This window comes from Toxorhynchites rutilus, chromosome 1 (genome assembly GCF_029784135.1).
Source record: "Toxorhynchites rutilus septentrionalis strain SRP chromosome 1, ASM2978413v1, whole genome shotgun sequence".
NCBI classification, from domain to species: domain Eukaryota; kingdom Metazoa; phylum Arthropoda; class Insecta; order Diptera; family Culicidae; genus Toxorhynchites; species Toxorhynchites rutilus.
The window spans coordinates 23,874,910-23,890,135 of NC_073744.1; the positions used below are offsets into that span (position 1 = coordinate 23,874,910).

The 15,226-nt window shown below is 38.6% G+C and overlaps 1 protein-coding gene across 9 annotated transcripts in view; it reads left to right on the forward strand.

Annotated features, from left to right (window-relative positions):
- Positions 1 to 15,226, forward strand: part of LOC129763542 (uncharacterized) — a 350,843-nt gene that overhangs the window by 324,063 nt on the left and 11,554 nt on the right. For all 9 annotated transcript variants that reach the window (XM_055762726.1, XM_055762731.1, XM_055762729.1 and 6 more), the window contains 4 exons: positions 2,219 to 2,443; positions 2,517 to 2,723; positions 2,782 to 2,992; positions 3,068 to 3,200. In XM_055762726.1, coding sequence (XP_055618701.1) covers positions 2,219 to 2,443; positions 2,517 to 2,723; positions 2,782 to 2,992; positions 3,068 to 3,200 — 776 coding nt within the window. The remainder of the gene's footprint in view (positions 1 to 2,218; positions 2,444 to 2,516; positions 2,724 to 2,781; positions 2,993 to 3,067; positions 3,201 to 15,226) is intronic.

Sequence of the window (15,226 nt, forward strand, 5' to 3'; positions counted from 1 at the left end):
AAAAGTATTTTTCTTTTTCTCTAAAAATACCAATAACACCTAAAAGTACACAATAGACGAATTTCATGCCAACTCGACTGGTCGTTGGCAGCACCATCTCAGATAGCAGTGAAACGTTGTGGGTGTAAAGACATGAGTCATTTAAGCAACTTTACAACTTGAAATATTCGAAAAATAATTAGACTAATTTTTGGAAAAATCCAATTTTTTTTTTTATTCTTTTACAAAAATTTATAGCTCAAAAACTATGATACCTACAAAATTCTTGTCAAAGGATGAAATCTAGGAAAATTAAATTTTCACAAAAAAATACCAAAAAATTTTTGGAAAAAAATTTCGCTGACAAAAAAAGTTATATTAAAAATTAAAATTAATTTTTCTCAAAAACATATTTTTTTTTAAATTCTCAAATATATATATATATATATATATATATATATATATATATATATATATATATATATATATATATATATATATATATATATATATATATATATATATGAATAGCCCTTAAAATTTCCAACAAGTCGCCCATACATCGGAAGATGGACACATTTACAGGGAAAAAGTTTTTCTAACAACATCTTTTTTATATTTTCTTCGAAAAAAATACAACTAACCCTAATTTTGTTGAAAGTCAAGATAGCGATATAGCGTATTCGACAAAGTTTTAGATCTTATTAAAATATGAACATTTGCCGAAGACGTCAACTTTTTATCTGTTATGGTTTTTGGAATATAAGTCAGTCACACAAAAATGTTACGAGCAAAACATAATTTTTCAGGAGTCTTCACACAAAAATGACATATATTCCAAAAACTATAAAAGATAGAAAGTTGATGTCTTGTACAAAAGTTTATATTTCAACAAGATCTAAAACTTTGTCGAATACATTATATCGCTATCTTGACTTTAAAAAAAATTAGGATAAGTTGTATTTTTTTCAAAGAAAACATGTAAAAGTTGTTGTTCGAAAAACTTTTTCCGTGTAAAAGTGCCCATCTTCCGATGTGTAGACGACTTGTTGGAAATTGTAAGCGCTATTCATTTATATATTTTTGGGAATTTTAAAAAAATACGTTTTAGAGAAAAATGAATTTTAATTTTTAAAATACCTTTTTTGTCAGCAAATTTTTTTTTCAAAATTTTTTTGGTATTTTTTTGTGAAAATTTAAATTTCCTACATTTCATCCTTTGACAAGAATTTTGTAGGTATCATAGTTTTTGATTTATAAATTTTTATATAAAATTAAGAAAAAAAAATTGGCTTTTTCCAAAAAGTAGTCTAATTTTTTTTCGAATATTTCAAGTATGCAAAGTTGCCTAAATGACCCATGTCTTTATACCCACAACGTTTCACTGCTAACTGAGATGGTGCTGCCAACTCCTAAGACGAGTTGAATGAATGAAATTCGTCAATAGCAATATTACAGAGATACGCACAGTCTGTGACACCGTGTGTGTATACGAGTTATGATTTAGAGCACGAGTACAGGAGGGTTACGGAGGGTCTGACGAGGTTTGTCCGATAAGTTTTGAGATACGCGATCGCCTGTTACAAAACGTCAAATCTTGTATCAACGTCGAATAGTTTGGCATTTTTTTAATAAAACACGTATCTGGGTATAACAGAATGTTTTCACTGTTTCCCATGATTTGTGTTATTTATAGTGATTTGAAAAATTGATCTCAACCAAAAACGTAATTGAATCTGGCGTTGATTTGAGGGTAGCTGAAAAAGACCATAATAACGGGACCTTTTACGCATGATGCCAGGCAAGCGACAGTTTAGAAGCTCAAAACAACGAGTTGAGGGGCGATTCCCGGACTCTTATTTCAAAACTTATCGAGGATCCCTCATGAACTTCATTTAATGCTGTGAAACCTGTTCAATACAAACAATTCCTACAAAGGTTTCGTACGCACAATTTTCCACGGTATACTTTGGTTCCGCAAACAAAAAACCTAGCATATCTGTTGTGCATAGCCGGAGTGATTGTGGTGTGATCCCTCAATGTCCTGTGTGCTGTAGTATGTAATTGAACTCCCGTTGTCTGTGTCTTCCTAAGATGCCGCGCAATAGTCAGAAGTCCACATCCTGAACAGGCGCTTCTTTTGCATATTCACCCCCAAATTGTGTGTCGATGGTGCGTGTTAGCAGCTGAGAGGTTTTGAACGCCACTAATGAACGCTTTAATGGTTTTTTTTTCGCAGGAAGTGGCGGCCCCTCGGTAACCGGTTGCACAGGCAGCGAAATCGACAAGCAGATAGGTCTGTGGGAACGCCGCCTGAAGGGTCTCCGGCGGATGATACTGGGCTGGGACCAAACAAAGCCACCCGATCTGCCCAGCCGGATAGATATCGACGTAACTGGGTGCACCTCGGTTAGCCTAAGGCTTTACGAGCCCCTAGAAGGTGCCATATCAGCCAAATTTAAAGGTAAGTGCGGATGCAAAGCGATCGCCGGTGCGGGATACCCATTAAGTATGTTACGCTTGTTACACCTTTGCAGTACAATGGTCCTCCCGATCGGACTTCAGCAACGTGGTCGGCGAGCGGGAGATCATCGCGTGGACTAGCTTCCATGGGTGCATGGGTGCGTTGTGCAATCTCAACGAACTGATCCAGGGCCGGAGGTACTTCTTCCGGGCCTGTGCCGGTAATATCAAGGGCTGGGGCCCATACAAACTATCGACACCGAATTGTATAGTGCCATCCAGTAAGTATTCTACATATTATCAAGTTTCTAAAGGGAATTAAAACTTATCCATTCAAAGGCTGGCGCGATATCGAGAATCGCGAGAATCGCTTCGCCGGCAAGCAGCGCAATCTGGACGATCTGTTCAATGCGGTCCGTCTAGCGCGACCGGACGATGCCTCCGAAATTGCACTGGACGCATCTGCACCGATAAAACGAGCCATCAAGAAGAAGACCACCATCAAACAGCTTTTTTCGGCGGCGTCGAAGTTCCAGAAGAATCTCAAACGGTAAGATTGCGGTTTTTTTATTTGCTGGCAATGTTTTTACATCCGTTTTCGTCCCACCTGTGGTACACATTGCAGAGGGATTTACCTAGCTTGCGTGTTGTACCACGAAGATAAGCTCCTGCTAACCAACGAGGATTTTGTGCCGGTGATAGAGATTGACGAGACCTTCACCAGCAACCTGCACAACGATTTCTACTGGCTGATGAAGGTGAGTCCTTGGAAAGTATAAACCCAACCAGTCCTACGCCAGTGCTTCTGGGAATACTCAACCACAGTTTCCTACACCGCATTAATGCCCTCTGTTACCCGTGACCCGGACACAACAGGAAAAAGCACATTTTTGCCACTTTATCACGTCGAACGACCACGCGACTGTAGCCGAGGCGTGAAAAATATGCATACTATTTCGCGTCGTTTGCTTCTTTTTTGGTTGACTTCCCCCACGCCTAAGCGGCTGAGATGGTGGATGCTAGCGGAAGGAAGTTGCCCCTGTTGCTCGTTGTTAAATTACTGTTGGTTTGAGTGCACACACGATTTTTTACTCCGTTAGCCATTGTTGGCACTTCCTAGCTGTCGAAGCGATTAATGACTGATCGTTTACGTGGAGAATCCTCTGAGGGGAATAACCTATCGAAGAGAAGTTTTACGATTATATTTGCGGTTATTTTACGATATGACGATAATACAATTCACCGTATCGTAGGATAGCACTGGGGAGCAGTGCCGCTGTAACGTTAGTTTGAAGCACTTTGCGTCGTAAGTGCCGCTGTAATCAAACCGCATCAAAACGTGGAACCTTTATTATTGTCCAGATACAAACAATATACAGTGACTCAAATCCGTAATCGTACTCCACCATGCAGATCTTTTTTCCCTTATTTTGAAAGTTGAAAACAAGCTTTCGGAACATTCTATTTAGATAAAATTATAGTGTCATATGAGAGTTAAAGGGTTTTCTATCTGTTTTCAGAATAATGGTTTTGATTTCTCAAAAATGGCGAATGTATGTGCTAATGTATGAAAATTGACTCGAACTCATAATCGTACGCTGGTTGAAATCTCTACTCGATTTCGAAGGCGTTGGCCAGTTTCCTAATTACATCATTACTATGGTATCCCTTGTTCATTGCAATTATATTTAGCTGTCTTTAGCCTTATCTACGAGTTTTTTTTGTGTATTCAGAAGGTATATTTATTATTTTTTTCATAGAGTGGTTTTTAAAATCGTTATTTTTAGAAATGTAATGGTTTCTAAATTTCCTACGCAGATAACTTCCAAAGATAAACACAACAACTGACGTCACTATTTGCTAAATAGTTATGGCAGCGCATGCTATGTCGCTCGAAACTCGACCATCTTCATTACCTTTTTTCCAGGACATTGGGTTACATCACAATTACTCAAAAGTCATTGATATTCCTCCACAATCTTCCGACATCAATCCCAGTGAAAAACTAACGAAGTTATCTATGTAGGAAATTTAGAAACCATTAAATTTCTAAAAATAACGATTTTAAAAACCACTCTATGGAAAAATTGATAAATATACCCCCCGAATACACAAAAAAAACTCGTAGATAAGACTAAAAACAGCTAAAGATAATTGCAATGAACAAGGGATACCATAATAATGATGGAATTAGGAAGTTGACCAACGCCTTCGAAATCGAGTAGAGATTTCAACCAGCGTACGAATATGAATTTGAGTCAATTTTCATACATTAGCACATATATTCACCATTTTTAGAGAAATCAAAACCATTATTCTGAAAACAGATAGCAAACCTTTTAATTTTAATCTGACCCTATATTTTTATCTAAATAGAATTTTCCGAAATCTTGTTTTCGATTTTCAAAAGAAGGGAAAGGGGATACGATTACGGATTTGAGTCACTGTATACAAAACCGGAGTTCGCTAGTTCGACTAGCGAAGCGAAATCGACTAATCAAGCAGGTGAAACTGTCAAATTTTGATATAAGTTTTCCAATTTTACAACAAGTGTGTTTCTCAGCAACAGATTTCGGGTTGGATGTAGGGTTCAGGAGTTACAGATGGAATTCTTTCTCGAATATATGCATCTTAGACCTGAAGCGCTTTAGAACGTATCAGATCCACCCCACCTCTACTTACTAAGAATTCAAAAAAAATCTTTTATCAGAATAACTGACCAGATCTCATCCCTTAGAGGTGAATGAACTGCAAAGTTTAAAGCCTCTTAAAAATATATCGAATCGAATCACATCCAAACATATTTTGAACATGTTCCGGATACTCTCCATGATCAGTTTCTGAGTTGAACCAAAAATCCATAATGTGACGCTTCTATGCAATCGGAATTCTACAATTAATTCGATGTGAATCAAATTAACTAAGTAAGTTACATGAATCGAATATCATCAGCATGCCTGAACAATCAGAATAAAAAAATAAGCAACAGTTCAAGAACTGGAGAACTGTCAATGCTTGAAAAGGGGACATAAAGTTACTATGAAGCCAATGTTAAGAATACGGAAAATTTTCGGTATAACTTATCATTCTAAATAAAATAATTGGTTAAATTTGATGATTTAACAGCTAAAAGCTATTGTTTTGTTTTCGCCCAGTTCAGTAGCTTCTGTTTTTACAGCTTCAACATCGACGTAGATATCTTCAGATGCCTTCCAAAATCTCCAGAGACTGGTCCTGCTACATCAGATTTTATGTATTATTCTTGGCATATATTGCTTAATACTTTCGACGCCCCGTCACCCAGATATGGGTGACACTTTCCTTGCTCAAATTGAGTAGGATTTTTAGATGGAATTTGATAGAATAGGCACCTAAATGTAACTATAGGTTATGAAGAAAAATAATAAAATCATAACCATAATATTATACTGTTTATACTATACTTTTTATTAATTTCTAGTACGGATGGTTCGTACTGCAGTTTTTCGCAAAACCCCTATAATATGACTTTGGCATGTGTTATTGTCATCAATTCGCCTTCAATTAAAAACAAACATTGCTGTAACATGTAAACATGTAAAAGTTATCTACAAACTAACTTTGATCGTCATTTAACAATTTATCGCAAGTTGGGCTCTGCAAGAAACTCAAATACGTCGCGTTGGGCGACGAACGTGTTAAGAGAGTAAGATAAGTATTCTGGTCTCCGAATCCATCTGAGTGATGTTGGTTCAATCCAATAATCAATTGCACAACGTAGTTCAAAAAACTGTAAAAAAAAGGTTTGGTCATTAAGTCGTTCAAACGGTTCAAACTTCGTTTAATTTTTTAGCTCGGCCGTAGTTGATCTCTCTAGGTTTTGTTTAACGACGGATTCCAGTGAGCGCCATTTTGTTACGGGCGAATTTCAATGGTTTGAGCTTCAATATTTCCTAATCCTAAATAATTTCCTAAATTTAATTAAACCATTCTTTTAGCTTTGAACTGTGCTAAAGATAACTGTAAATGTCTAGACCGCAATGTACTTTTCCAACACAGACTAGATCTATTTTCTAATCAGTGTTAGCGAAACGCCTTGCGGCCTGTACAAATATATGGGAAATTAGCTAACTATAAGACCTATAAGAAATTTTATAATAGCATTGCAATAGATTGTTAGGGAGTGTCCAAATTGATTGCTGCAAAAACATCATGAATCATGAAATCATCATTAGATGTCTGAGAATAAAGCTCACAATTGGAATGTACAGAATCGTACTTCCCATATGTTCTAGAAAACGTAATTCTGCATCAAACAACGCAGACTTTTGCATCAGAATGCAGGACATCACGCCATGTGTGAATAATGAAAACAGATGATTCTCATTTAAACAGATTCGAAGACTATTAATAAAATAGATGATATGGGAAAAAATACTATTAAAATGAAGCCGTGACTATTATTGGAACGTTATTTTCTAAAATCTGTAAATTCTTATGAGACCCAAAACATTTGTTATCTGTATCCGCAGATTCTTGGTTTAAAAAAGTCGAGAAAATCTGTAGAAATACAGATCATTCTGTAGATATGGTAACCCTGCTTACAAGCCCCGTTCGGCCATTGAAAAGGAACTGTCTGATATTCATGCAAAAACTATCGATGCTGCCGTAATACAAAAAGTAAATTTCAGTCCCAGCGGCCTTTCATCCACAGCATAGGCGAAAATCTCGAATGCCTTTGACCGAAAAACTGATACAAAACTCCGTTTTAAGTTAAAATGGCTTTCATCAAGCTTATTCTCCTCTTGTTTCTTTGCCTCGTCGACAAACCGTCTGAGGTAGGGTAGCATTTGAACTGCACGTCCCGCAACACGTTCGTTCGAGTCACCCAGCGAACATCCCAAAGCTTCAAAAGAAAATACAATTGAACCCGTTACGACCGTGTAATCTGTCCTTCTCAGAAGAATGTTTTTAAACACTCCCTGGAAAAATTATAAACCGTATGGAGACATTCTGAACATTCATTAGAAAATTGGAAAAGAGGAGTATTGTACATTGTTTTTTGATGGGAAAAACTCCTGAACAATCAATGCAATTAGGGATTGTTAACCGGTTTTATCGGTAATACCGGGTCATTTTCCTTTAACGAATTACCGATAATTTTACAATCAATAACCGGTAATTTCGGTAATTTTTATTTCTACACCATAAATAATATTTGCCTTTATGTCGCTTTGAAATATTGCTCTAGAATCAAATAAGATCTAAAAAACACAACTGGCAGTGTTGCACCGATTCTACGACCTCCGAACTTCAGTTCAAAAAGCGCTGCTAGATCTGAAAACCTATTTAGAAGCGAATGAACTGAAAAGTTTAAACCCTCTTAAAGCCAAAAAGAAGAAGAAGAAGATTTGAAAACGAAACACACGATAAGCTTCAGCGATGAAGAACAGACAGCGATAAAGGAATTGATTGATGCCCTCGAACAAGATCTGGTCACTGTTGAACTGCTTTTGCGAAAGTAATGCACCCTTTTTGAAGCTGCAATTTATGTTAGAACAGCCATCGGAGTAACCATCAAAAATATCGAAGCAGCTGCTTGAAGCTCTGATTGGAAGGATTGCAGAAGGACGTTTCGTATATGCAGATTTGTCCCGTCGTGGTCGTGACACAATTATGGAGCCTTTGGCGTTTTCTATCAGACGTCGCGGACTGCATTGATCAAACAGGCATTTGAAATTGTTCCTGACTTGATCAACTTTGACGATGATGATATTGATTCAGTAGCTGGACAACAGAAGGATAAAAAATCCACTGGACGATGGGATATCTGCAGAACAGTTGAGCATCAAGGAGCATCAAACTTGAACGACGATCGCAACAGTCAAAGGTATCAATGTCCGGTTCAAGCTCATTGTCTATAAACGGATTGATGAATACCCTCTGACAAAAGTTTTCGTACAGAGGGCATCAGAGGCAAATACAGGGTTTTTCAGATTAAACGCGCACGCAACAAATTTTAATAAAAGTGAACCGATTTTTATTTTTAAAAAACAAAAATGAAGCTTATTTTAGGACACTTTCGATGTAACCACCCCTTTTCTCGATAACGCGTTTTAAACGATGAACAAAATTATTCAATCACAACTCTAACATTATGATTTCGATGCTATTGAAAATCCGAGTTATTTCTTCTTCAAGTTCCTCCAAATTTCGTGGCTTATTACAATGCAACGGTCCTTCATGTACCCCCAGAGGAAATAATCGACACCGAGAAATGTTGAAATTCTTACCATAAGAGGACAAAGTTTCATTAAGGCTTCGGTTGCTCGAGTATTACGATTTCACTAAAAATACTTGGTATCAATGTACATCTTGACACTAAAAACCATCCGATCAGACTGAACGAGTAATTTTTATAAGGAGCTATTCGATCTTCTTGCGTTAGCGTGGAATCTGAAAGACCCTGTACATGACAATGGTATTCGATACTCTTCTACCCAGCATAATTGGACTTTTTCCTCTTCTGGAAACTTTGTTAATGAGATCCGATCTACGACAAAATCCTTAAGTATAAAGTATATGTCCTTTAACCAGCATAAAGTATGTTTTTTATCGGTAATTTACCGGTTTTACCGGCAATGAAATTTTGATTACAGAATAACCGGTTATTGAAATTTTGACACAGTAATGCAATCCCTAGATGCATTAGATGGTTGAAGAAATGTTATTCCACTTCTGTTCCCTCGAGAACAATAAAAGGTGTGTCACATCAAATTGCATCACGGAAAAAACGCTGTAGAAATTCGCCCAGTAGACCGATCCTTTTGAAATATTTGACAGTAAAATAAAAACTATTAGACAACTTTTGGCATTTTCTTTTTATTCATACTTCGAGCCCAAGCCCGTATGCTCGCACCTTCCTCTTTACCCCGTCCATAAGGTTCTGTACAACGTCAGGTTGTAGTTTTTTTTGAACAGAAATCCATTTTCTCTTGAAGTCCGCCTCCGATTTGACAACTTTTGGGTTCTTCCGGAGGGCCTGCTACATAATCGCCCAATATTTCTCTATTGGGCGAAGGTCCGGCGCGTTGGGCGGGTTCATTTCCTTTGGCACGAAGGTGACCCCGTTGGCTTCGTACCACTCCAACACGTCCTTTGAATAGTGGCACGAAGCGAGATCCGGCCAGAAGATGGTCGGGCCCTCGTGCTGCTTCAATAGGGGTAGTAAGCGCTACTGTAGGCACTCCTTAAGGTAAACCTGCCCGTTTACCGTGCCGGTCATCACGAAGGGAGCGCTCCGCTTTCCGCAAGAGCAGATCGCTTGCCACACCATGTACTTTTTGGCAAACTTGGATAGTTTCTGCTTGCGAATCTCCTCCGGAACGCTGAATTTGTCCTCTGCGGAGAAGAACAACAGGCCCGGCAGCTGACGAAAGTCCGCTTTGACGTAGGTTTCGTCGTCCATTACCAGGCAATGCGGCTTCGTCACCATTTCGGTGTACAGCTTCCGGGCTCGCGTCTTCCCCACCATGTTTTGCCTTTCGTCGTGGTTAGGAGCCTTCTGAACCTTGTATGTACGCAGGCCCTCCCGCTGCTTGGTCCGCTGGACAAATGAACTTGACAAATTCAGCTTATTGGCGACATCCCGGACCGAACTTCTCGGATCACGTCTAAACTGCTTAACTACGCGCTTGTGATCGTTTTCACTGACGGAGCATCCATTTTTGCCGTTCTTCACCTTCCGGTCGATGGTTAGGTTCTCGAAGTATCGTTTTAGTACTCTGCTGACCGTGGATTGGACGATTCCCAGCATCTTACCGATGTCCTGATGTGACAACTCCGGATTCTCGAAATGAGTGCACAGGATTAATTCACGACGCTCTTTTTCGTTCGACGACATTTTTCCAAATTTACGAAAAATTGACAGTGAAGCATGGCCAACGTAATCTATACACTCTTATCTGATTATAAGCGAAAGCTGAAGATATAATTCCTAAAAATTAAATTTCTACAGCGTTTTTCCGTGATGCAATTTGATGTGACACACCCTTTAGTTTATCGTTGGTTTAGTGAATTTAAAATGGGCCGTAGAAGCACCGCAAATGCACCTCGCTCATTCAGAAATCGTACGACAAGTGCATCGACTTGTTTTGAACGATCGTGAAATGAAGTTACGCGAGTTAGCTGAGGCCGTATGCATTTCCAAAGAACGGGTAGGATACATTTTGGACATGGAAAAGGTGTACGCGCGATGGGTGCCGCGTTTGCTGACCGTCGATCAAAACAGCGGCGCTTTGATGACTCAACAGTCGGTTGGGCGTTGTTAAAGCGTAATCGAGTGGACTTCTTTCGACGTTTTGTAACTATAGATGAAACGTGAAGCCATTACCAAACTCCCGAGTCTAATAGTCAGTCTGCAGAGGGGCTGACAAGCCGGTCAAAACGGCCAAAAGACCAACGGTCGGCCGAAAAAGTTTTAGTATCCGTTTTTTTTTGGGATATGCATGGCATAATCTTCATCGATTACCTGCAGAAGGGGCAAAAAATAACCGGAGAGTATCATGCAGCGTTATTGGACAAATTGAACGACGAAATAAAGAAAAAAAACGACCGCATGTGGCGAAAAAAAAACATTCTATACCATCACGACAACGCACCGTCGCATGCGTCCTTAAAAGCGATGGCCAAGTTGGACCAATTACGATTCCAATCTGTTGCTCACCCACCATATTCTCCAGACTTAGCCCCCAGCGACTACTACATGTTCCCAAACCTCAAGCGGGAAAGAGATTCACATCAAATGAGGAAGTAATCGCAGAAACTGAGGAATATTTCGAAGACTTAGACGGTTCGTAGTACGGAAAGGGAATCAAAATGTTGGAAACTCGCCATACCAAGTGTATTGCACTCGAAGGAAACTATGTTGAGGAATAAATACAGCTTTACCCAAAAAACGATCGTTTTCATTAAAAATTCCGGGACTTTTCAGCCAATGTAGTAGGACTACGGAATCATATTATCCAATCCGCTTGTTTACCGCTTCGGATATTATTTTACAATTCATTGAAATCTTCGAAATAGGTTTTAAGAAGAATGTTTTAGTGGTGTGGAAAAAGTCGCAGTTTTGTAGAATCAGCTAAAGATGATTTAATTCATGGTTCATTTATTCCTTCATGAGAATAACACGACGAGGACGAAAAGACGGGTGGGTAATGTCGGGGACATAACCGGAGTGACGTAGGACTATACAAAGGGGACAGCTTTTGTTAAATATATATTTTAAATATATTGTTTTATTTTCTTCTCCTACGTGAATACCTACCTATCTATCTGAAAAATGGATAAGTTTACTTTTTACTCTTTATGAATATGTTGATGGTTCTGAAAAGAACCTTTGGTGTTGTGTTTTTGTTATCACTCGATATTCCCATCTTGTTCGGTTAAACCTTCCTGTTTAGCTATTGCGTTTGCCACTCGCCACAGCTTTCACAGTTGGAAAATTTCTTCCCATCCAGCTTGTGACATGTTGTTCAGTAAATTACATTTAATGCGACGTGCCGGAGAAACACTTTGCCACTCACTGAAACTAATTGTTGCCTTGATGAGCGCCGAACCGAAGCTGCTCTGTTCTTAATGCGGGTTTTCTGATTGTCGTGAGCAGCTTTGCAAGCTAACTCGAGCACTCCGACAGCCGAAACTCTATAATCGCTGTTAGGTATACTGGTGCTCCGGCACCAATCCGTTCGGCCTAGTTACCCTTGCGGAGCAATCAGTGAATGCGACCAACAGGGAACTGGAGACCTGCACGGTTCGAGTGAGACTTTGCCTTTTCCTTAACTTGTCCTCCTTTGTTACGTCCACGATGCCGATGCCGTACAACCACACGGGTTTACGGTTTGAAAGAAAATAAGATATTTTGTTGGGGTCCGCGTGTTTTATACTCTAGCGGTACACACTCACAGGATAGAGACAAATCGGCAGACTCAGCCAGAGGGGCGAGTCCAACGAGACGAACGAATGAGCGTTAAAAGGGAGCGATGGCAAAAAAATACATTCATTACGATTTGTTCGCTCGTTGGATTCACATGCAGGCTAAAAAGGGTCCTTTTCAGGATCACAAAATTATCTTCAATCTAAAGAGTTTATTGTTTTGTTATCACTCGATATCCCCATCTTGTTCGGCTAAACCATTCTGTTTAGCGATTGCATTTGCCACTCGCCACAGCTTTCACAGTTGGAAAATTTCTTCCCATCCAGCTTTGTGACATGTTGTACAGTAAATTACATTCAATGCGACGTGCCGAAGCGCCACTCAGTGTCGCATTGGAGGCGATTTTAACCTGTAACATTTGCGATGACAGTGGTACAGTGTCGACTTTCAATGTTGGGTCATAATTTGGATCTCTATGTTTACAAAAATGTCCAACTAAATAAGTCGCATTACATGTCCGTCCAATTAGCTAAATGTCGAACTAATAGTAAATTACTGTACTTTCAATCTGGAAACAATTTAAGAATTGGTGTAAATTGAATAATCAGGAATGTCCCCAACTATCAATAAGCTCAGAACAACTGCCAAATTCACATACTCATCAGATCCTGGCAAACAAATTATGAAAAAATCAATTTGTGTTTTATTATTATTTTGGATAATGTTTTAGAAAGCATTGAACTGTATTTCCTAAACTCTTTTTTGGAAGGTTTAATGGCCCTGAAAAGCGCCTTGTTTTATGGAATGGTTCCAATTTAGAAAACTTAGTACTCGTGGTTTTAAGAAAAACCATTTCGAACGCCCTCGATGCTGCCTTGTTCTGGTTTTGCCACCAAAGCAGATTTTATAAAGAACAAACTTTTTTCTTCCGCTACCTGCTGTCGTTTTGCGATTGCGTTTGCCACTCGCTGCAACTGCCTGTTGTTGTCTTGATGTCCACCGAACCGAATGTGTCTGTTCTGAATGCGAGTTTTCTTATCGTCGCGAGCAGCTTTTCCACTTCGGCGGCCGAAACTATATAACGCCGGCTAGGTGGACTGATGCACTGATACTAACGCGCTCGGCCTAGCTACCCTTGCGAGGAACTCCAGATCAACACGGTTCGAGCGGGATTTTGCCTTTCCCTTCACTTTTCCTCCTTTACCATGACCAGACATGGCTGCTTGGGTTGGTTTGTTGATGTGTTGTGATGCGAACCGATGTGGTGTACGGTTCGAATGAGAATGATCGTTACGGCAGCGGAGCGGGGATTTTTAAGCTGACTGGCTGGCTCGAGAATTACGCATGTGTGAGACTGCGACCAATGTTTCTTTCTTTTTTTCCTTTTTCCTTTCCAATCGTGCTTCATTCTATTTCGCTGCTGCTCTGGTTGCCCGTTTTGGTCGGTACGATTTGAGTAGCACAAAATGGACCAATCAAAAATGGGCACATAGTGCATTTTGACAATGCTTCATATTTCACAATTATTGAATTATTTATCTCAAGAAAAATGAAATGTTATTCGTTATGATAGATGCGTAGATATATTTCCTATCAATTGATGCAAAAACCAAAAATTGAGAAATGCTCAAGTTATAAGCGTTTCAAATCTTGCATTTTTTCCTACTTTTTCAGTGCCTAGATTTCCATTTCACCCCCTATATCTTCCGGTTAGACGTAGTCCTACGTCAAAATAATGACCAAGCATCGTAAGCCTTATTTTTCTTCTTGATGTTTCCAATATAATGGTTCTCAGATTTCCGTGATAATTGGTAGTTTTATTCCATATCGCAAAATATTAGACTCGTTTTTTTTTATTTTTCCGTTTCGATTTTACCATTTCGAATTTAGGGTGGTCCGAAAAAAAATTCTATTTTTTTCAGAAACATTTTTTTTCCCAAAAATTCTTCGACATCAAATTAACCCTTTGCGGTCGTATTTAATTTTCATATGGGTGTCGTACTGGTCGGAATTAATTTCCCTTGAAAGAGCATGTTCCACTGTATGTATCATGTAAGTTCATGAAGCTAAGTAAGATCTATTTATTTCTTGTAAAATTCAGATATGTATTTACTGAGCAATGTGTTTTGATGTGTTTTTTAATAAACAATATATTTTATAATTCACCTTCGTGTATATGACACGAGAATCACCTACAAGACCCTAACGAAAAAAGAAAAAAATCGGGTCTAATGTTTTGCGATAAAGAACAAAATTACAACTTTTGACGAAAATCTGAGAAGCACTATATCGGTTTGGCATGGAATGGTTGTATACCAATATTTCTACCGGCGTATTGCCATTTTTCAATCCGATTGAGGTGATTTTTGCAAGCATATCCGACGGAACCATGTCAAGAACGAAACAATGGTCAATATGTTTATGATACGATTAATTGTTTCAAAGATTACCCATGCTATGATTAATTCAACACTGCGGACATACTCCTTGAGGATTTTTTTTCTTTTTTTGGTGTCTGTCGGTATCGACAATACAGTCAGTCGACAATCCCCTTTTCCATGGGACGCAATTTTTTATTTTGATTAAACAGATTACGGTTGAATAAAAGGATGTGAAAACAATTGTGCGTTTTTCGGTCCATTCAACCCTTTGTATTTAATAGTAATTACATTTTCGCTTATTTATCAATTGTGCTGAAAAAGAGCTGATCAATTCAAACAAAACCAATGAATCACAATCAATGGATTATAAGCCAACAAAAACCCCTCTAAGTTCAAAATTGTCAACCCGGGATGTGTCAACCTTTAGAAATTTTAGATAAATTTATATAACCAAACCGAATGTTCTCAATATGTATCTCGTCAAATTTGA